Source organism: Homalodisca vitripennis, chromosome 1, assembly GCF_021130785.1.
Source record: "Homalodisca vitripennis isolate AUS2020 chromosome 1, UT_GWSS_2.1, whole genome shotgun sequence".
Lineage (NCBI taxonomy): Eukaryota > Metazoa > Arthropoda > Insecta > Hemiptera > Cicadellidae > Homalodisca > Homalodisca vitripennis.
The window spans coordinates 83,611,773-83,634,309 of NC_060207.1; the positions used below are offsets into that span (position 1 = coordinate 83,611,773).

At 33.5% G+C, this 22,537-nt stretch overlaps 1 protein-coding gene across 6 annotated transcripts in view; it reads left to right on the top strand.

Annotated features, from left to right (window-relative positions):
- Positions 1–22,537, top strand: part of LOC124365877 (transcription factor CP2-like protein 1) — a 188,721-nt gene that overhangs the window by 92,938 nt on the left and 73,246 nt on the right. For 5 of the 6 annotated variants that reach the window (XM_046821979.1, XM_046821996.1, XM_046821988.1 and 2 more), the window contains 4 exons: positions 8,237–8,314; positions 11,453–11,553; positions 12,196–12,343; positions 14,877–15,021. In XM_046821979.1, the coding sequence (XP_046677935.1) occupies positions 8,237–8,314; positions 11,453–11,553; positions 12,196–12,343; positions 14,877–15,021 (472 nt within the window). The remainder of the gene's footprint in view (positions 1–8,236; positions 8,315–11,452; positions 11,554–12,195; positions 12,344–14,876; positions 15,022–22,537) is intronic. The other variant, XM_046822013.1, reaches the window with a different exon arrangement.

Below are 22,537 nucleotides of genomic sequence, written 5' to 3' on the forward strand. Positions count from 1 at the left end.
GCATAGCTCCAGTCGGGGCAGCGTCACTCTTTTGAGAGGAGCGACGCGAGTTTTAGCCATAACTTGGCTTACGTGCACCGTGTCATTGGAGGTAGAGCGGATGTAGACTACAGCAGCATAGCCTAGTTCTGAGGCGTCAGAGAAACCGTGCAAGTCCCAGTGAGTAGCAGCAGAGTAGGGGATAGCACGAAGAATTGTAATAGTGGCAACGTGCTTAAGTTCAAATAAAAAGGCGTGCCATTTTTTGTATATTTCTGGAGGGAGCGGATCATCCCAATCTATGCCAGAAATCCATACGAGTTGCATGATATTTTTTGCGAGCATTATACAAGGCGCCAAAAAACCACAGGGGTCATAGACTTGAGAAATGAGACAAAACTTTACGCTTAGTGGGGTTTTCACAAGAAAAATTAAAATTAAACGTAAAAGTGTCAGTCAGAGGGGTCCATTTAAGGCCCAAAATAGAGAAATGAGGCTCCTGAGCGGATTGCAGAAAAACTGGGATTTCCCGATGATCTTCAGGAAGGTGTTGCAGAAGTCTCGGAGAGTTCGAGACCCACTTCCGGAGCTCAAAGCCACCGAGCCGAAGGAGTTTGATGAGTTGATCTTGAAGTTCAGCGGCGAGTTCTTCAGTCTCAGCTCCGCAGATCAGGTCGTCGACGTAGCTCTGGTGCTTGAGAATCTCAGCAGCATGGGGGTAGCGGTGACCTTCGTCTTCTGCCAATTGATGTAGCGTTTTGATGGCCAAGTAGGGTGAACAGTTCAGGCCGTAGGTAACTGTCGTGAGCTTGAACGTGGACATCAAGTCGGTAGGGTGATCACGCCATAATATCAGTTGGAAATGTTGATCGTCAGGATGCACCTTGATTTGGCGGTACATCTGTCTGATGTCACAAGAGAACACTACGTTCTGAAGGCGGAAGCGCAGAAGAATGTCACAAATATTATTTTGCAGTTTAGGTCCGGTCAACAGAGTGTCGTTGAGAGAGAGTCCGGAACTGGTTTTGGCACTGGCGTCAAAAACGACGCGTAGTTTGGTGGTGCTACTTTGTGCCTTAAAAACACCGTGGTGTGGCAGATAGTAGTGGGGAGTGCTTAAGTCAGGAGTAGGGCAGCCCTGCATATGGCCTAGAGAGAGATATTCATGTATAAAATCAGAATATAAATTATAATACTCCACATTAGTGGGAGCGTGGAGCTTGCGCTCGAGTGAATAGAGTCTACTTTCAGCATGAACTTTGGAACTTCCCAGATGAGTACTGGTGTTCGTGAAAGGGAGGCGGACCGTATATCGACCCTCACGGTCCCTGGAGTGCGTGGTAGAAAAATATTCATCGCACTGAGTTTCCTCTGCAGACCTTTTACTGGGAGCAGGCAGTTCCGCTTGTGTCCAGAAACGCTGCAGAGAGGCGTGGAGGTCCACCTCAGCAGTCGAGAGAAGAGAGACAGCCATAGTAGAGACAGACTGCGTCAGTGGTGTGCAGGGAGCCGTCCCCATCAGCACGAAACCAAAACAGGTGGCCAGGGCGTGAGGTAAATTGAGACCAAGAGAGTAGGTCTCGTGAGTAAGAATATGTGGAAATAGCGCTCCACCAATAAGCACGTCAATGCCACCAGGGAGGTGGAAGGTTGGATCAGCCAGTATAATATTTTTAACCTTATTAATGACCTCCTGAGATATTTGTACTCGTGGGAGGTCTACAGTGATTTGTGGCAATATGTGGAACGAGTGCGGGGCGGCAACTGGGTGGCCAGCAAGAGTTTCCACGCCCAGAGTTAAAAATCCGCGTGTGTGAGCAGAGGTTTGAGAAAGGCCGGCGACATTAATAGTGGCTGGACGGCGCTGTGTACCCAACAGTTGGGAGGCTTTCTCACTAATAAAATTTAGCATGCTTCCTGAATCAATTAATGCACGAAAGACATAAGCTTGTCCGTTAGAGGCGGTGAGCTTGACAAGAGAAGTACCCAGAAGAACTGTGGTACTAGGGGCGAGGTCTCGATGCAGTGTGCCATGAGCGTGTAGTGTGGTGTGTTCGGCCGGGCTAGGAGGTGAGAGCGCTGTGGTCGCAGGCGAGGGGCGGACAGCAGGTGTAGGTGTTGCACTGCTCTGTGCAGGCCGGCCGCCGTCACGGCCGTTCTCCACAACGGGACGAACGCGGTCCAATGTACTAACACTGGACCGTGTTGGCCGATCAGTGAAGTGTAGCAAGGTATGATGACGACCACGACATGTTCGACACATGAATTTAGACTGACATTCACTTAATCTGTGCGTCCCCAAAACAAGAAGAACAGTGGTTGTGCTGTTTAATAATCCCGTGCCGTTCTTGAGGTGTCTTTTGGCCGAAGCTGGGACAGCCATAAATTTTATGACCGCTCTGATGGCAATAAAAACATGATGGGCCTTGTTTATAGGCCGAGGAGGGTGGAGAGGAAGCCGCTAACAAGCTCACGTTTTTAAGAGACGATTTGGGTTTATCAAATTTGGGTTTTGACCCAAAATAAGAACTTGAAGCGTTCTTGGGGTCCACAATATTGTCATGTAGACTACTGTCCTCAATGTGGCTGCATTCCAGGTTGAGAAACTCAATTATTTGTTCAACCGAGGGCAAAGTATGAAGCTCTTCCTTTTTTCGAAACTGTTCTAGGCGGGTGACCATCCGATTATCAATCTTGCGTAATAACAAGGCTGAGAGAAGTGGGTTGTTACTGGTGATGTCATTGTTTAATGCTTTAAGTCATTGCGTATGTTTGTGAAAAAGATTAAGGAAAGCACGGATATTCTTCACAGATGTGCTGGAGATGACAGGAAGGTCTAGTATTTGATTTAAATGTAGTGTGAGTAGACGCCTAGTATTATGGTAGCGATCTTTCAGCAGCTGATAAGCGATTGCATAATTTTGCTCAGTTATATTTAGTGACTTTATCAGAGAGAGTGGTTCGCCTGAAAGCACGCTCAAGAGATATTGAAATTTCATTACATCGCTTAAGTGCGCATTGTTGTGTATGGCTTGTTCATAAACGTTAATGAACGTATAGAAGTCCAAAGCAGCTCCATCGAAAGTTTTTAATTCCAATTTCGGTAGCCGGACGTTGACTTGAGGGGAGGCAGGCGGAATAGTTTCGCTTTTATTAGCTTTAGCTTGTCTCTTGGTCTCAATCATAAGCACGTTAGCAGAAATGTAATCAACTAACTCGTCCACGCTCGCTAATGCGGAATAGTTAGGTGTATAGTCGGCATCTACTTTTAATTCCAACTCGTGGCACAAGTCTAATATTTCTGAAAATTCCTGTCTAAGTCTCTGAATAGATTTAGCTCTGACAAGCAACTGCTGAAGTATATTTGGATCGGAAGTCTTCTTAGTTAAATCATAGATACTTTGTATCTGAGAAAAGAGGTGTTCTCGCTTTGCATTGGCCACTTTAAGAGACATCGCCATGTTGAAAGTGTTTGTAAAAATTAATCAATTTGAGTAAAACTTCAAAGGTGAAAAGTAAACAAAATATTGTCCTCTTGAATTGAGACAGTGATAAAAATAGAAACTAAATTATTTTCCTCTGAAGTATTTTCCCCAAGAAATAAGAAGTATCTAAACAATATAATACAATGAAAAACAATTTAAAAAATATTTATGATACAATATAAATAAACCTTTTAACACTTTTTGTAAACTTTTATTTTTGTTACTATGTACATTTCGAAATCATTGATTTCATCTTCAGGTACCAATTGTTTAGTTTTTTGAGGTAAAAACTCAATAATAATGCAATAAGTAGAGTAGGCTCGTATAGGCCTATAATATAGTTTTGTTTTGAGAAAATAAAATAAACTGTTATTATGGCAAAACGTAAACAAGACAAGTTGTTATTAAATAATAAACAACAATTAAGGTTATTGTTGAACTAAATTCAGCTATAATGTAGCAGAGGCTCTGGAAACATTATGCGCACGTACTACATGTAAACTGTCAGTGGTAAAGTATGGTAGTGTTGTGACAGTAACCATAAACCATGCATACATATGCTTGAGCAATGTTCAAATAGAAATTATAATAAACAATTGTGAGCAGTAAGTAGCTTTTTTTTCTTTTTAAGCTGAGACTAGAATATAGTGTTGACAAAATAAACATTTAATTTTGCAATAAGGGTGCAAGTCCTGCTCAAGGTAAAGTGTCAATAACCAAGATTGTTTATATTTAAGTTCGCGTAACCTGCTTAGAATAATGAATATTACAAGTAGGGCTGATAACCAACAAGTATTGAGAAGCGGTAACCATTAAACACAGTAATCAGTTCACCTGTGCTGTGACAGTCTGAAAGCTTGTTTGTCAACAAAACAATGCAGTCGACAGAGCACCACAGCTGATATGATCAGACGTCACAGCTGATATGATCACAGCTGATATGACTGGAGAGGGAACTGGAAAATCGATATGCACGGACTTTGCAATCGTGAAAGAACCTGAAACCACACTTTGAAATATGCACTGTATATAGCTTATAAGAGTTGAGATTGCACTGATATTCACCAATGGACTAAAGTTCTTATTATCCGGCTCGCTAAGGACCATGAAAAGAATGAATTTTGGTTATGAGAACCGTTAGATAATATTTTAGAGGCTCGATTAAGAAGGACCACTTCACACTAGGCAGTGAAGACGCCGAACACACTGATTTTAACAAGAGTTCACCAGGTTACACATAATGAGTTTATGAACAGTGCATATTCAAATAAAGTGCAGAAAATAAACAGTTACCTTTGTTTTCATGAGAGGTACCTAACCGTAGTCTGCTGTTTTTGAGGGCCAGGTTGTGATCAGTAAGTGTGGAAATAGGCTGCTGTCTTGTCGGCAGGCGTGAAGACGGAAGATGTCCTCCACGGATTCACTCACGCACAATACGACCGCAAACGAATAGTTCATAACACTGTGGCCAGTCCTGTAGAGCACGGTAGACGCGGGTGTCCGGGAGCAGAGACGTTCTGGTAGAGATTGCCAATCCAGAGCACTGACTTTAATGTTAATGTAAATGTACAACAAATAGAAATAAACTAATATTTTAAGTGAGAGAGTAACACATGGGGGAGAGAGTAAGTATGGTCAGCAGTGGCTAGAGAGTACATAAGTGCCCCAGGCGGGACCGAGAGTATAATGAGCAAGCGTGCCTACGCTTGCAAGGTAGGCAATTGATAAGTCAACCGTTGTGATTGGTTGGTGAGTTTACAGTAAACAGCTGATTCGGGAAACAATGGTTCATTGGTCTGTCACTGTACGTGAATATTTTAATCCAGTAAGGAATGGTATTGTAGGCACTAGGCCGCAGAAAGAGATATAGAATTAATGTAGTATATACAGTTTAGTAAATAAAGGCAAATATAGAGTATAAGTTGCACAAAAAATATATACATAATTATTATTCAATAAAAGTAGCCTTTTCATATTAGGCAATAAAAAACAAGTTATTTAATGCAATAAATACTTAACAAGTACTAATACTAAAGTTTTGACATATGAATCATTTTCTGTAATGTGGGAAAAATATATATATATATATATATATATATATATATATATATATATATATATATATATATATGTAGCATAACATTGTTAAAAGCAAAAAATGACAAAAAGGGAACAATTAACCAATCAACAAATTAACAACCTATTAACAAACAACAATCAACAAATAACAAGTAAAACCTTAGTGTAAAAGCCTCCTAAATACTGTTTATTTACAACCAGATAGCTCTGGAAAATACAGATTCTGATATAATTTTGGTCCTATAGTCTCATTTGTTTTTTAAACAAAATAAAAATAAACTCTTATTCTATGAGATATTGTTTATAATGATAAGTTTATCATGATTGTAACCATTTAGTAGACTCTAAACGAATAAAATTAATTCTAAATCACAAGAAAAAATGTTTGTATTTTTTGCTTTGATATCAAATATATATATATATATATATATATATATAATATGTATATGAAAATTTTAATCATGATTTATTTGTTTACCCTTCCAAGTGATGGGCCATTAAAAACTCGTATAAAGATGTGAAACCTATTTTAAAATAATCAGGATTATGCATCATATTTTACATAATTTTACTCTGACTGAAATATTTATCATTTATAAATAAAAACTCATTTTATTTATGAATTTAGTGAGGAAAAAATTATAAAAAGGAAAGACTATTCCATGGAAATCTATTTTATAGTATACAAAAGATATGTCATTTGATGCCAAATTTTATATAGTCTTTAAAAAATATAAGTTTATGGTATTTTCGTGAATGTTGCTATAGTAATGGAGCATGCTGTGATAAATGTCCATGAAAATAATATTTGGTATATTTGTTGTAATTGTCATTTCAGTAGTTCACAATAGTTTCAGTTACTCAAAATTGTTTTCAAGATTACAATAATCTTGAGGTTATGAAATTAGGCCTAGAGCAGAAATGGAATTTATTCACTTAAATTTTGGAAGAAAGATATTTTTTCATCTAAAATATTTTTTCCTTGAAATGAAACACAATTTTATTAATTTAATGAAACACAACTTTAACGCTTACAAAACAACTGTAATCTTATAAATTACAAACTAGGAATATATTAAATCTTACTATACCACAAATTGTAAGATCACATTAAATTATGTCCAAAATGGCAGAGCATATTAGTGAGTTTTGTTACAATGTATGTAGTGATGAGGGAGATATTGATGACTTATACTGAAATGTAAAGTTCCATTTTCCCTGTACTATATTAAGTGTGAGGTGGGAGGGGAGTTGGATTGAAAAAAGCGGAACACATTGCTGAAAATCCTAACAATGTGAAGTAGTTTACAAGCTTCCAAACAAGTAGTTGTAAGTTATCTTGTGAAAAGTTTGTATCTCAGTACAATATTTATAGTCCACTATGTTTAGTGATCTGGTTTTGCTCTATATTGGAAATTAATGTTTGTCATTGTTTATATCCTCTAAGTACATTCTGTCTTTTTTCTCCCTAATATTAATGTTGCACCTAAGTTTTTAACAATACGAGTTGAAAATAAGATGCACCATTTTATGAGGGTGACCTCTTGGATTTGGAGACACAATAATACAAAAACGTAATATGTCTTAGAAACTATATTATCATATTTAAACATTTAATTATCGTTTTGTCAGTGGACTTTTGAAAATTAGTAATGTGGAATTATAAGTAGCCTTGACCAAAAGTACTATCAAGAATTTATTTAGTAATCTTTGTGATTCATGCAGACTCTTCCAATGTCTAACTTAAACACGAGAATATATCTGCAGAGTTTGTTCCCCACCTGCCGAGACTATTTAGTTAAACTCTTACTGGTTAATAAAAATGTAAGATCTTATCCATACCATCTATATTTAACTGTTTTAAATTTTCCTCTCTCTAGGGAGATTAGGATGTTAAACAACTGTAAGCACTTTGTTTCTGTTACAAAGTTATAGATAATTCATTTAAACATTTTAATTGAAATAACTTTCAAGTTGGATTCTTGAATCTATTAGAAATGGGACGTGGTATAAGTCAATATTTGAATGAATTTTAAAAACAAGCAATTGAGTATGGTCTGATTCTCTCTTTGATGTACAGATTTAATATCACAATAAAAGAATTAGAAATATCTGCATTTAGATCTAATTAGGAGAGAGAACAAGATACAAAATCTCAGGTGTTTCCTATTGCTAGAGTTTGTACTGTGTGGAAGGAGGCAGTAACCAGAGAACACAAGATAATTATGCACAGTTCTCTGTGTATAAACTTTTCAGCTGGTTCTAACCTTCAATAACTGATTAGTTTCTTTCACACAGAAGCATCTCAATAGAAACTGGTGTGAATTAATCACCACATTTAGAATTGCATTCAGTTTGTATCGCTAATAATAGTCACTTTGTGTGGTTCCCACATTCAAAATAATTTATATCATTTTAACCATTAAAACTAGATTTTTGTATATAATTTTCATCTAAATATTAAACAAATTATTTTTCTATTTTGAGTACTTTGGTTTTATATTCACATGAACAACTAAAATCAGTAATGTTCCAGAAGACCATTGCTTCCCAAAGTGTAAATCTATCCCTATAATTGGGATTGATTATTTATATGATTTAAAGTAATGAATGTGATATCAAATTCGGCTCTAAATTATTAGCTTATTGTATTTGGTGGCAACCATCGTATACATGGTGGACTGCTGTTGCAGTGACGCACTGCTCTCCTTGCCGTCCCTCACCGTGTTCAAACAGGAGCTGCCTTCCCCCTCCACCCACCAAGACAGAGGGTAAGCAATCACAAGCTTGCATCAGCTGTACTCACATAGCTCTCTTGGAGCTGTTTTATGGAAATTGTCAAGTGACAACTGATGGTGTCTAGCCAGTTAATGCGTAATCGGTGGTTGGAACTGACTAGATAATGCACTCGAAGGACTATGGAGATTTCACACGAAATTCAATGTTTTGAAGACATTATGTACAAAGTTTAACACTCAAAGTGGAATGTAAAAATACTTTAGTCTATATCTTCATTAATTATTTTAATAATTTGAAAAGTCCATAAATGGTTTTACAGTACTGTACATGTTTGTGTTGTGGTGTTTAGCACGTTGTATCTCTAGTAATTGTGAATATAAGTAAAAAAATTAGGAAAGTTTCAGTCACTGGACATATTTCCAACTTTTTGACGCTGTCCAAATTTTTTGTCATATGACTAATTTTCCACATGTCATTAGTCTGATTTAAAATGCAAAATTCATAAGTTCCTCAATTGATTTCATACACATATACTAATCATTAGTATTCCCATTTCAGCAATAACGTTTAAATACTAGTAACTAGTAGTAGAGGATGGGGAAAGTAAACTTCACTGGGTCAATATATTTTTTCAGCAGCTAAGAGTTAGAAATGCTGAAATATTGGTGTTCTGCTTGGAGTGTTGAACAGCATATTAGAAATATAGCAACACATTAAGCACATCAGCACTGTAAATTAGCTTGTCAGAGGAAACTTATTATGTAAGTTGTAAAACACCCCAAAGAAGAAAAGAACTTCTGTCTTGATTTTTGAAAGTACAGTAAAGCATTTCCTATTTTTCTCAGAGATGGTTAAGAGAAAATCTATTTAACAAATACCTTCCACTCTAATTTTTCTTAAAAATGGCAATAAATCTCAGCTCTTGCCATTGATGTTTATGTGCAGCTCCCCATTTTCATGACTGCCTTCTACCACAGTTGTTGCATTTGCTGTCTAGATGCCTTGAGTAGAGTCAGTTGGTTTCTTTCAATTTTGACACAGTGATTTGGTAAGATTGTTATCTTATCATTATTGTGTGGCTTTCTATAAGGTAATAATAATTTTTTAAAGGATAATGACAAAAAATGCATGTAAAAAATATTCCTTTAATAATGTGGAATCAGTTATCCAATAATCGATTGACTAGAATCATGCAGATTAGAACATTAGTAGCTACAGAAAGTTTAAAATTTTTAATAGTGAAAAAGGGTAAAATTGTACAATTTTGTTTGTGTAGTTTAACAAAGCAGTTCTCTTAAGCTATTAAAAGAATTTAAAGTTAACGTATTACTTATAATGTTAAGCTTTGAAAATAGTCAAATATCTGTGTTAACTTTTGTAAAAACTATATTTCTTATACAAGCAAAGAATCATTCTAAATAACTTTCTTTAGTCACCTGCTACAAAAAATATAAATGAATTAAGCTACATAAATTAATTTGTGATTTTGTGAATTGTTATTCAGAGAAAATAAGTAAAAATTTTAAATTATAATTAGTTTGTAAAGGAAACTTACAATTGAATTCAAAGATGTTTTTACTTTAGTAAAACTCCAGTAAAATATATTATTTAAAATTGTCAAGAATAATTTATCATTTAGTTTTTTATTACTTGAAATATACCAATCTTACTTTAGTATCTAGTATTGAAAACTATATAAATAAAAGAGTGCCACTGGTTTTAAGTATACAGTTACAGGCCTATATCACACTACTCCCTTAATGAAAACGTTTTAAAATTATTGGTAAGATCTAGTTTTTCTCTATCAACCTATTGATAATTTTGTAATTTATGGTTTATTGCATGAATCATGAATGCCAACAATACTAGAGAAAAAATAACAGTTCTTCAGAATTCACATAGCTTATGAATTTCCACTAGACCCAATGTTGAAATATTCAAAAATAGTATCTTTATATAGTATTAAAGAAAACTAAACTATTGTTGCTTATTCCCATAATTGCTGATTAATGTTTTATTTTTACAGACTAAAAACTGCAAATGTATGTTTATAATTATTTGTTGGATGTTAGTTTTTTAAGTTAAAGAAGTACTTTAAAGTTAACCTTCCAAAACTCTGACTGTTGTCTATTATCTAGTAACATAGAAAAAGATTTTGAAGATTGTTGTTATTCCTGGAAATAATTTGTTCTATTATTTAACACGTTCGCTACCGAGGTGCATAGTAGCTATATCTGATGACACTTGTATTATCATACTGTGAGCCGCTCGAGGTGCATAGTAGCTATATCTGATGACACTTGTATTATCATACTGTGAGCCGCTCGGTAGCCAAAGTGTTAAAGAAAGTTATAAAATAAACATCACATTTGTCTAACTCAGCCCCCGCCACCATTAACCCATATTTGTCATTAGTATAAATCAGACAAATATTTTAATCAATAACAAAAAGTAGCCAGCCCGAATTCTGTACAAAGGGGTCCCATTTCTGCAGATTTCTTTTCAATACTCTGTTGGTTCACAACATAAGATAGACAATGAAGTTCTGTCCCAAAGCTGCAATCTTAAAATTTTCATTTAGTCTTGTTGGTGCACAAGAACTTAAAGAATTACAAGAAAGATAAAATGTATGGATTGATTAAAAGTTACAATTACTAAATCAAAATCAGTAGTAATGAACTTCCAGCTTCCCGAGCTTTATATATATAGTTGTTTGATATTCTAACAAGTAAAATATTATTTAAAATGTAGTTCACAAACAGAGTTATTCTTAAATAATGTATCAGAAGCATATTTACTAGTCAAAATCCATAAAGAACATTCTTTATAAGGATTAATTTATGTAATGATATTTTAAAACTATTTTCAAAATGTATCTTTATAATTTATATATTTTATTTTCTAACAATGAAATAGTGAGTTTATTTTTAAGGGGTGGAGTTGTTTTCATGGATTAGACAATAGTTTAAAAATACAGATCACAATAATTGTAGTTTTATTTTATATATTCAAGGTAAATTATAGTAAATTAAAGTACATTAGTAACATTCTCATGTAATAACTCACAGAGTATTTTTTGTAAATGTTACCATTGTCTTTTTTATGATAGTTGGGTGTATTCTGATAGTTGAAGTTATTGATGATGTAACAGCTGTCAAATGTTGTTACAGAGGGTCCAGCTCTTCTCCTGAGAGTGGCAACAGTCCCCTGGGCCATGACGGCAGCAGCAGCCCCCTCCACCACCCCCACCCACACCATCTCCTCAGATCAGGTCAGTGTCTCTTACTCCTTTGGCCAAAAACTGTGTGGGACATTGGCTTGGTGAACTTGTCTAATCAGTTTATTCTATTTCAGTGCCTTTAGTTCAAATTCGAAATAAGGCCTACATCAGTGCTATCGGTTAGAATTTGTCATTTACTGATTCATCTATAATTTCCTGTTCAGCTATGTACATTCCTGTATAATAGTATTTTCATATACGTTTATGTTAATTCACATAATTTTAGTTATAAACCCAAAATTTTAATATATCTCTTATCCGTATCCCATTCCCTGAAAACCATTCTTTAATGTAATGTTGTACATAGTTTGTAATTTGAATTAAAATCTCAACATATTATTCCACAAGTAGTGTTCCTGCAAAATAAGGCACTCTTATTAGGAACATGCCCTATAAAGACTATCTTTACAATTGATCTTCGGAGTGTCTCATCTGTTGTTTTGATTTCTACATCAGCTTTACATCTACTCATCTACTATCAGCTTCAGGAAACAATTTTACGATAACAAAATGTTAGAATCAATAATTTTTAAATTAGTCAATATCCATAATTTGGCAAAAAGACATGTTTGGGCTGACTAATCAATATAATGAACTGCAAACTACATAAAGTAACCAGAAATATTATTACAGCTGCCAGCTCCAGTTCCAGTGATGGAGATGAAAAACATGAAAACTCTTCCCATTTGAAATCTTACAGAAGTGGTAACAAGTTGTTGGTTGCCTCTGTGCCAGCCACATCTACAGGCTCTCCTCCCCTGGATATCACTGAGGACTGTAGGTAAGCCTATGTTAAACAACATGAACAAGTTCCAAATGCCTTAAATGCAAGATGTAAACCCACTGTAAAAATGTATGTGAGTTTTTAATTCTGAAATTTAGTAGTAAAATAATAAAAGTCTGTTACTATGATTTTTCATGCCAAAAATGTCTGTATGTTCTTCAGGATATAAGTAATAAACCAAGTTTCCTATTCCTATATTGGACTATATCACATAGTCCAAAAATTCATCCAATTGCCCAACAACTCAATTTTATTAATTTATTACGAAGGATATTCCAAGAATAACTGCCGTTTGGTAATTAATAAAACACCCAATTAAATAAATGTATTTTATTCATGATTTAAAATTACATATTTCCACTATTTTTCTACATAATTGCAATTAAAATTTAAGCACTTGTCATGTCTTTTGACTAACTTTAGAAATGCCTTCTTCAAAAATCCCAATTTGCTGCACCTTTAGCCAGCTAGTGACGTGTATTTGAGTTCATCATTACATTAAGATCCAAGCCACTTTTTCATATGCAATTTGCGTAAACTTATACGAAAGCTCAGAGATTGTGAACCGTTGACGTTCTCTAACTGTCTGTTTGAATCATGGATTGTAAAGCATAGAGGAGTGTTTTGTCATTGTAACAAATAGCAACATTTGAGGTGTATATATTTGCCGTACTCAGCTGTTGAAAGGTTGAGCGAAAGAAAAATAGTACTGTGGAAATGTCCCTCTTGTATGCACACATTACCAAAAGGAGAATTATACAGTAATGTGGTAGAATTAAATGATCCTTAACTGGAACATTCCCTAAAGTTGACGACAGATATAGGAATAGCTCTACTCAATGACAGTGAGGATTTAAAAAAAGGAATTGTACAAAATAGGAAATCACTTCATGAATCTGAACTGGAAGAAGAAGTAATTAACAAAGAAAAACTTATCAAAGAGCTAAAAAAATTCAAACATGAAGAAGGTGAAAAAATAAAAATAATAAACTGTTTAAATAAATTTAAAGTGTTAATGAAACAAAAGGAAGCAATTATTTATCAATCTGAAGATGAGAAAGTGAGAAATTAAAAATAAAATTGAATGAAAGGATTAATGTTTGTAAAAAAATGTACAATCTATAAAGAAGAACTACAAAATGTATTATCCTCTATTAAATCTCTTGAGGACACAATTGATGTATTGCAGATAAACAATGAGGAATTATGGGGGAAAGTAACATATGATGATAAACATGGTTCAGTGTGTCCTCAATGTTTCCCTTCCTTACTGTCACTCTGTCAAACAAAACACTAGATTGTGACTTAACAACCAACAGTGATTTCACAACTTTACTGTGGTTTATAAACATAAGAAAAGTAAAGTTTCTGAGTATGCTAGGAATGCATGAGTGTTGCAGAATGTTACTTGCTCACAAAATACTATAGAAACATGACATTCATTTGATGTACTCTGCGTTACAGATGATCAAGCAAGTATTCATCATGATAAGGAAGGATCTGATAAATTAGAACACAAAAGAATGTTGTTATTAGCTGACAGTCATGCAAGAGATTTAGCATGGAACCTAAACCAACATGTAAAGAAATATGAGGCCCATGGTTTCATCAAGCCAGGAGGTTGTGCTTGATAAAAATCCCTTCAAAGTTTGAAATCCATATAACATTGAAGGGGAGAAGTTAAACTCCAAGTTTATCCTCAGCATGGCAAGCTGTTGTTATCAGGAATACACTTTTCTTTGTAACCATCTGACGGTAACCATCTAAGAGGACATCTTTATGTCTAAAGTAAATACTTTCTCTTTGCTCCAGTTTTTACTGTTGTAGCCAGATATTTTGATTACTTGTTAATTGTCCCAGTTAACAAGGTTTTTCTTTCTAATAACTTCAGTGCCAGTAGTACCTTTGTGTAATAATTATCAGTGAATAAGTGGTACACATGATCATGAGCTTGCTTGTATGACCTTCTAACTGCCATGGCTAGATGGCGACTGACATGCCAAACGCTGTTGTGTGAGAGGGCGCTATTTTTTAAATAACTCACATAATTATTAACACAACTATATAATATCTAAAACATAGAAAAATGTATAAATTAAAACATTCTGTATTCTGAAAGAAGTTTAGATGAACCTGTTTAGAATATTCCGACACTTCAATTTGTAATTAAAAATAATACTTTGACATTATTTGAAGTTCTTCAAAGACCTTTGGCTAGCACCTTTTCCTCTTGAAAGCTCTTAAAAATTTTAACATGATCTCCATTTACATTCTGAAAGTTTAACCATTTATTCATAAATGATCGTTTACTTTTAAGTATATTTATGTGTATATTTATATTTAGTGTTTTACAATATCTGAACTGTCTTTACAATAACAAATTTTACTAGTTCATCTCCACACATTTTTGAGACAGTTAAGAAGCAAATTTTGTGCTTTTCAATCTGGTCTAAAAGTAATTTGTATTATTATTTAGCAGTTTTTCACAGTTTGTATGAACTTGTGAAATATTAATGAATAATTTCCACAGATTTCAGTATGTTTTGGCTGCTGCTACATCAATCGCCACCAAGGTTAATGAAGAGACACTCACATATCTCAATCAGGGTCAGTCTTACGAGATCAAGCTCAAGAAACTCGGTGATCTCACAGAGTACCGTGGCAAGATACTGAAGGTGAGGTATTTCCATAGATAACTTTTTAATGTTTCCACATTGTATATAATGTATATGAGAGAAATCATGATGTGGGATAAGTAACATATCCCTTCATCTTTGATTAATTTTATTCCAAATTTCTTAATAAAAATGTTATCCTATAATATGAGTAGTAGTCCTATTATATTAAAACTAAGTGAATCAAAAAAAGCTAGAGCAAACTTCCAATAATTCTGTTACAAGTTTAATTCTGATTCTCAAATTGATCAACATGCAAAGACATCAAATTAGTGTGATTCAGAGTTTTCGAAACTTGTACTTTATTACAGAATTGTAATGCTCCCCACTCTAAGCTCATTTTAACCTCATAACTTTTCTATAATTCAGCTAAGTTTAGTTTACTTGTTCTGATAGATATACATTTTTTTAAAGCAGCGACAACAATAAGTTTTTAAAAAGTGACAACAATCCACTCTACATGAGTTTTAGCTCTCAAACCTCTATTTGTAATTTCATATCCATTGAAAAAGAGAATCATTTGAACAAAATCTTTATACACATTTAAATTTAATCAAGGCTTGACACTTTGTGCATTCGATTGAGATACAAATTTTAGCCAAGGCTTAGGGATTAATAATGACATTTATTGAACTAACCAGGTCTGCAGGTTTTTTCTCCAAGGGAAGCTTATAAATTGCACCTAGTCCTAAAAGGTCCTTTGTGCTGCTTCCAGAGTTACAAATATTCTGGATAGGTAAGGTTAGGGGGAAGGGGTTGCTTCCTGTCGAGATCCATGAGAAGGATTTAAGGCACTATATCTCAGACTAGCTATTTTTGGGCTAGCAGCTGCCTTTAACACTTAGAGAGCCCCACTAACTCCCAACAGTCATTCCTTTCAGTAGATTAGACCTATCAATCAACCTTTGCGTGCTGATATATTGACATTTTCAGTTAGTGATGTGCCAGTCCTGGACATCCATAAGATTTGCCCAAATTTAAGTGGCTCATTGATTTTTGCTGTACCCAGTTGTAACGGATACGTTACATTATAATAAATAGTAAAAAGATAGGTTTTGCGAAAAATATATTAGCTTTAGACTCTTTGTCTTTACAGGGTCGTTTTACAATGGGTGCGGCGTAGGGCAGCTATGTATGGTAAAATGAAAATAAAATTTTGATAGAAACAAATTTTAAGTTTATTAAATGAAAACTAATACTAATGAAACATAATTTTGATGAAATGAAATTATGGCTATGCTTAAAATAACATCCTACAACACAAAATCCAATTAGGTTGAAATAATTAATTAGAAAATACCCCTACTCCCTAGCAGTTAAAATTTAGAGTCTGATTAATTAAAAATGTTGATCGAAAAGGTTTAAATACTCTTAAACATATTCACCAAATCCCATGATGGCGACACGGCGGTCCTCACAGATAATTGAAAAATTTAAATTTGGATCACATTGAAAAAAGACTGATTAATAATTGAAAAATTTTGAAAACTGTTTCACAACGTACTACATCATCAAGAGGTCGAGGAAGAAGACTCTCTCTTTCCCAAACTCCGCGTCAGTAGCGCAGAGAGGGAAAAGTGATACCCTTCAAAACGGAAATTTTCCGTTTTTCTGGTCGAAAAATGATCCGCTTTTACTTCTGGCTAACAACCCACTCGAATTCGGTGCGCAGAGAACGAGTTTGCGTTCCCGCGGGGTCGCTACCCTCCAGTGAGAGTAATCGTTACGTTAGCCAATTGTGGCACGCGTTTTGCCGTGTTAAGCTTTGTTCTTTGATGTTGATGAGGAACTATCGAGTTTTATTAAATATGGCCGCTTTACCATTCGAGATTTATGTTTGAGGTTACAAAACTGTCAGTGACGGGCTATGTCACCATGCACAACTAAGCTTCATAATGAATTGAAATTTGATTATTCTCAAATATGAGAATGATAACATTAACTAAGCAATTAAATTGTCGGTTTGGATTCCTATTCATTTAGATTTATTATTAATAGAAAAATATTATTTATTGTATTATATTATTCTCGAATTTATTATTAATTGTAAAAGTTGATTTAGGTTACAGGCTAGGCCTATACCCGTTACAGATACCCCCCAAATTTTGTGGTAAAATTGAAAATTTTCATTACAAAATTTTACTCATTAAAACTTTTACAGTGAATGATTTAAAATAACAAAGATATACATATTAAACAATCCGAACAACAAAACAAATAAATTGAAGAACAAAGAACAAACAACTGTCAATTAAATCTAATATTACAAATTTTTCTTCATGCTTCTTGACGAACAAATTTTTTACTTAAAGTTAAAATTTTGTGAAGTTCAAGTTTTGCTATTGTCTACAGGCTAAGTTATCACAGTTTACTCTCTTAGTTCATAGACTTACAGTCATGGTGAGTTATCACAGCTTCTATACTTATTGGCCCAGCGCTTTATCTGTCTGACTTCATTTAACATCACCTTTGGAAGTTGAATTTGATTAAAAGTTCTTGCCTTTCCATATTTACTTCATTTAACATCACCTTTGGAAGTTGAATTTGATTAAAAGTTCTTGCCTTTCCACATTTACTTCATTTAACATCACCTTTGGAAGTTGAATTTGATTAAAAGTTCCACATTTCTATTTCCTTCTGGGAGAACAGTTTTTATTTCATCACTTGTTTCCAAAGTGAATTGTATTATTGCAGTGAATTGATCCAAACGTTTTTGACTTTTCTCACATCCAATGCTTTTAAAATGTTCCATTTTAAACACTATTCTCATCTTCACTGACAAAAACTTCTTCAAACTTATGTGTCCTTAGACTTATTTTCAGACATAAAGAAAAGCACACCATGACTTCAAAGTGTCCATACTTGTGGTAGATTCATAAAAAACACACCATGACTTTAAAAGTGTCCAAGTCCAGTTGCTTTGGTGATTTAATTTGTTGTGATTTGCCTGTGATATTCGCGCACTCACTTTCACATCTTACACTAAACATTTCCTAATATTTAAAATTAAAGTTTTTCACAAATAGTACTTACATTATTTATTAAACATTCTTACAACTAAGTCAAAAACAATCAACATAACATAAATATGAACCATTATTTTTTCAAATAAATTATTACTACTATTGTTACTAGATAAAAATTAATTCTCAGCATTTTCATCTTACAAATTCATTCATAATTAACCAACAATCTCTCCACACAGTTTATAAAATTTGTTTCTCCTTTTTTTTAGAAATTATACACAATAAATGGTAAAAATTTATTTAATTATTTATCCTTTGTAATAATCTTGCATAATTTAAATATTTTTGTTTTGTTTATTTTAATCGAGGTTATAATAATTATAACCTGTCTATTTTGTAGTTTATTTTTATTTACCCTCCTTGTTACCTATTTGTTGTACTATTTTACTTCAACGCACTATCTAATAGTTATCACCTTTTATTAATTAATTACCAATTTTTTAACTAATGAAATTCCTTTGCAATTCCCCCAAGTCATAATAATACAATTTTGTCCCTTTGTTTTGAGTTTTATTTTTTTTTATATTAGCTGAATTCTTTTCTTCTCACTCATTTATTTGTATTCATTTAATACAATATTCTCCTAACTTCCTCATACCATAAAATACCCATTTCGCACAGTAAAATCCCTTTTAAGAGTCATTGCACTTCATTATTATAAGTTGATTAAATGATTATTAAACCAAATATTTACTAGCCTAATATATTTCCTTTTTATTCATCCCCCCTCTGAATTAATTAACTTAGTAGGCTACTGACTTTTGAATTTATTTTATTGGCTCAATTCTATTTCATACATTATCCTGTAACTCCTACTTTCCATTCCACTTTTAAATTGTTCCCAACCTCTCAATTTCCACTCCTATTCTCTACTATTATTTATCCACTCCATTCACAATATATCCTTCACCTTTAGCCTTTGTTCAGTGTATTTTACACTACCCCTCTATCTATCATTATCATATTAACTATTAAACAGGCCTACTTGACCTACTAACATTTTACTTTAAGAATAATTACTTTTATACCAGTATACCCCCCAGTTTGCTTTATTATTATTATCATCTCAGTATCCCCCATGTTACTTCATTATTATTATTATTTTATCCGTACAACAAAATAAACTAACTCATCAGAAAAACAATACATTATTTCAATAATGAATATTTTAATTAGTCTTTTTGTGCTTTTACTTTTCTCTTCTTCTTTCTTTTCTTTAGAATTTACTGTAGTTTCAATTTAAATAAACTGTGTTTCCTTACTTGAATGTCATTCTCCTATTCAATCCAACCATATTTAATAATTTGTTATGAATCTTACACTTTTAACTATTTACAAACCCAGAAACAATAAACTGTGTGTGATTATGTACCTTGTACTGTAAGTTGACTTCAATCGTCTTAGATGAGTATGTTTTTTGTGTTAACCACCCAGAAACAATAAACTGTGTGTGATCGTGTACCTTGTACTGTTGTCTTGAAATCATATTTCAAGTATGTTTTTTGTGTTAACCACCCAGAAACAATAAACTGTGTGTGATCGTGTACCTTGTACTGTTGTCTTGAAATCATATTTCAAGTATGTTTTTTTGTGTTAACCACCCAGAAACCTAACTGTGTGTGATATGTGGTTTTTGACATTTATTTGTCCCATGGCCGTCAAATCGTACAAAATCCAGCCATGCCATTTTATTCTGTTTTGTAAGACTTTTTTATCTTTCGAAGGGAAAAAGCTACAAAGGAATAATAAAAATCACGAAACCCATATTGTTTTAACCCTCCATCTTTGTTTGAACTAAACCAAATTTCGATAAAACTTTTTTAATTGTGTTACATTAAATGTTCCTATCATACCACCATCTTCGTTGACCACAACATATGCGTTTTCCAATTTTATTTGTGACACCCTATACGGGCCCTCATAAAGCAGAAAGAACTTCTTAATTTTCTTGTCAAGTTTGTCAGACAGATAATGTGTTTTTACTAGAACTTCATCTCCTATACTAAATCTAATTGGTTTGACCTTATTATCAAATTTTCTTTTCCTTTTTTCCCCTTTTGAAACTAGTCTATCTTTGACTAATCTTATTTTACCTGGATAGTCAGCTAACATTCTTTTCTCTTTGGGAAATTGAACCATATCCTGTAAAAAATTCCTATCTTTCCTACCAAACATTATTTCAAACGGGATTTCTTCCGTGGTCTCATGCACGGAATGATTTAAACACTTTTCAATGAAATTTAGTACTAATGGCCATTTAGTATGTTTCTCATGGCAGTAAATCCTGCATATTTTAGTAATTTCCTTATTAGCCCTTTCAACTGGATTTGAGGCTGGATGCCAAACAGAACTATGAATAGTTTTAATGTTTAAGTCTCTAAGGGTATTATACCATAAATTACTAGTGAACTGCGAGCCATGATCGGACAAAACACTACCTATCTCACCTACCTCAGGTATGTATTCATTGATCAATTTATTTAGTAATACTCGGCTAGTAGCTCTTTTGACCGGATACAACTTCACAAATTTAGAAAACAAATCCAATACAACAAATATGTATTTTACACCTCCTCTTCCTACAGGCAATTCTCCTATCAAGTCAACTGAGATTATATCTTTCAATTTTTTTAGGAATTATTGGTTGTAAAAATCCTATTGATTTAACAGTGGTGTGTTTGGCACATTGACACAATTGACAACATTTTAACTGATTCTTTACTGAATGTTCCATCTTAGGAAAAACACAATATTCCCTTAGTATTAAATAAATTTTATGTCCCCCCAAATGACCATATTTCAAATGTGTAAATTGAATTAATTCTGATTGAATTGCTTTTGGTATACAGACTTTAAAACTATCACCATCATTTAAATCTTTCTTAAAAAGTATTCCATTATGAATAACAAATTGATCTTTTATTTGTTGATCATTACCCTCCAATTTAGTAAAAATAGGCCCAAATTTATCATCACTCCTTTGTTTTTCTTCTATATTTCTGAACATTGGTTTAATCTTCCTATCGCTAACTTCAATTTCAATTTTATTTTGTAAAACCATTACCGAATTCCTTTCAACTGGATTTTTATAATTTTCGTCCGTTACTCTTGAAAGAATGTCAGCGGGAATATTTTGCCTTCCGCTGATGTACTCAATAGTGAGATTGTATTCTTGTAATGCCAAACTCCACCTCAAAATTCTACCATGAGATAGCCTACAGGTTGTAAGGAAAGATAATGCCTTGTGGTCTGAACGAACAATTACTTGAAAATGTCCAATAATATAAGATCGGAATTTTTTACAAGCAAAAACTACAGCCAATAATTCTTTTTCTGTTATGCTATAATTTTTCTCTGTTGCTAAAAGAGTCCTACTTGCAAAACTTATCACTTCATGTTCCCCCTGATCATTTACTTGATAAAGAATGGCTGACACACTGATGTCTGATGCATCTGTACTTAAATAGAATGCCCTACTCCAATTTGGATGATGTAACATAACTGAGTCTAAAAATGTTTCTTTTATTTTCTCAAACAGATTTTGTTTTGTCTTATCCCAAAACCATTTACTTTTAGAACTCAAAATGTCACCAAACTGACCCGTCAAATCTGAATGGTTCTTCTGAAATTTTCTGTAATAATTACATAAACCTAAAAACGATTGCAGTTCTTTTAAGTTCTTTGGGGTTGGAAAATTCTTTATCTTTTCAACGTTATCCTCATCCATCTTTATCCCATCTTTACTAAGAACAAAACCTAAAAACTTTACTTCCTGTTTCAAAAAATCTGATTTTTTAAGTTTAACAGTCACTCCACACTCATGCAGTCTTTTCAGTACTCTATCGATATGATCTAAATGTTCCAAAAAAGTTCTGGACGTAATTAGAATGTCATCAACGTAACAAGTTACGAAATTGCTAAACTCATGGCCCAAAATTTTATTCATCGCTTTAGTAAAATGAGCCGTGCTTACATTCAAACCAAATGGTAATCGCTTAAATTGCAAATTCTTTCCGTTGAATGTGAAAGCTACAAATTTTCTAGATTCTTTATCGAGTTTGATCTGGAAAAACCCTTGCGTTAAATCTAATGTTGTAAAATACTTAACTCCCATAAATTTTTGAAATATATCATCAGTTGTTTCTGTACTTTGTCTATCCGGAACAAGATACGAATTTAATTTCCTACTGTCTAAGCACAATCTTATACTCAAATCTTTCTTTACTACACAGACTAAGGGATTGGACTATTTGACTCTTCTATAATATCTTGTTGTTTCAGTCTTTCTAATTCTTCCTCTACAGATTTTCTTTTACTGAACGGAACCGGATAAGACTTGCCAATATATGGGACTTCACTTTTAACATTCAGCTTTGCCGTGTATCCTTTGACACACCCTGGTTGATCCGAAAAAACTTCTTTATTTTCAAAGAGTACCACTCTTAATAATTCTAGTTCCTCATCCTTAATACTCACATTATCTGCCTCTA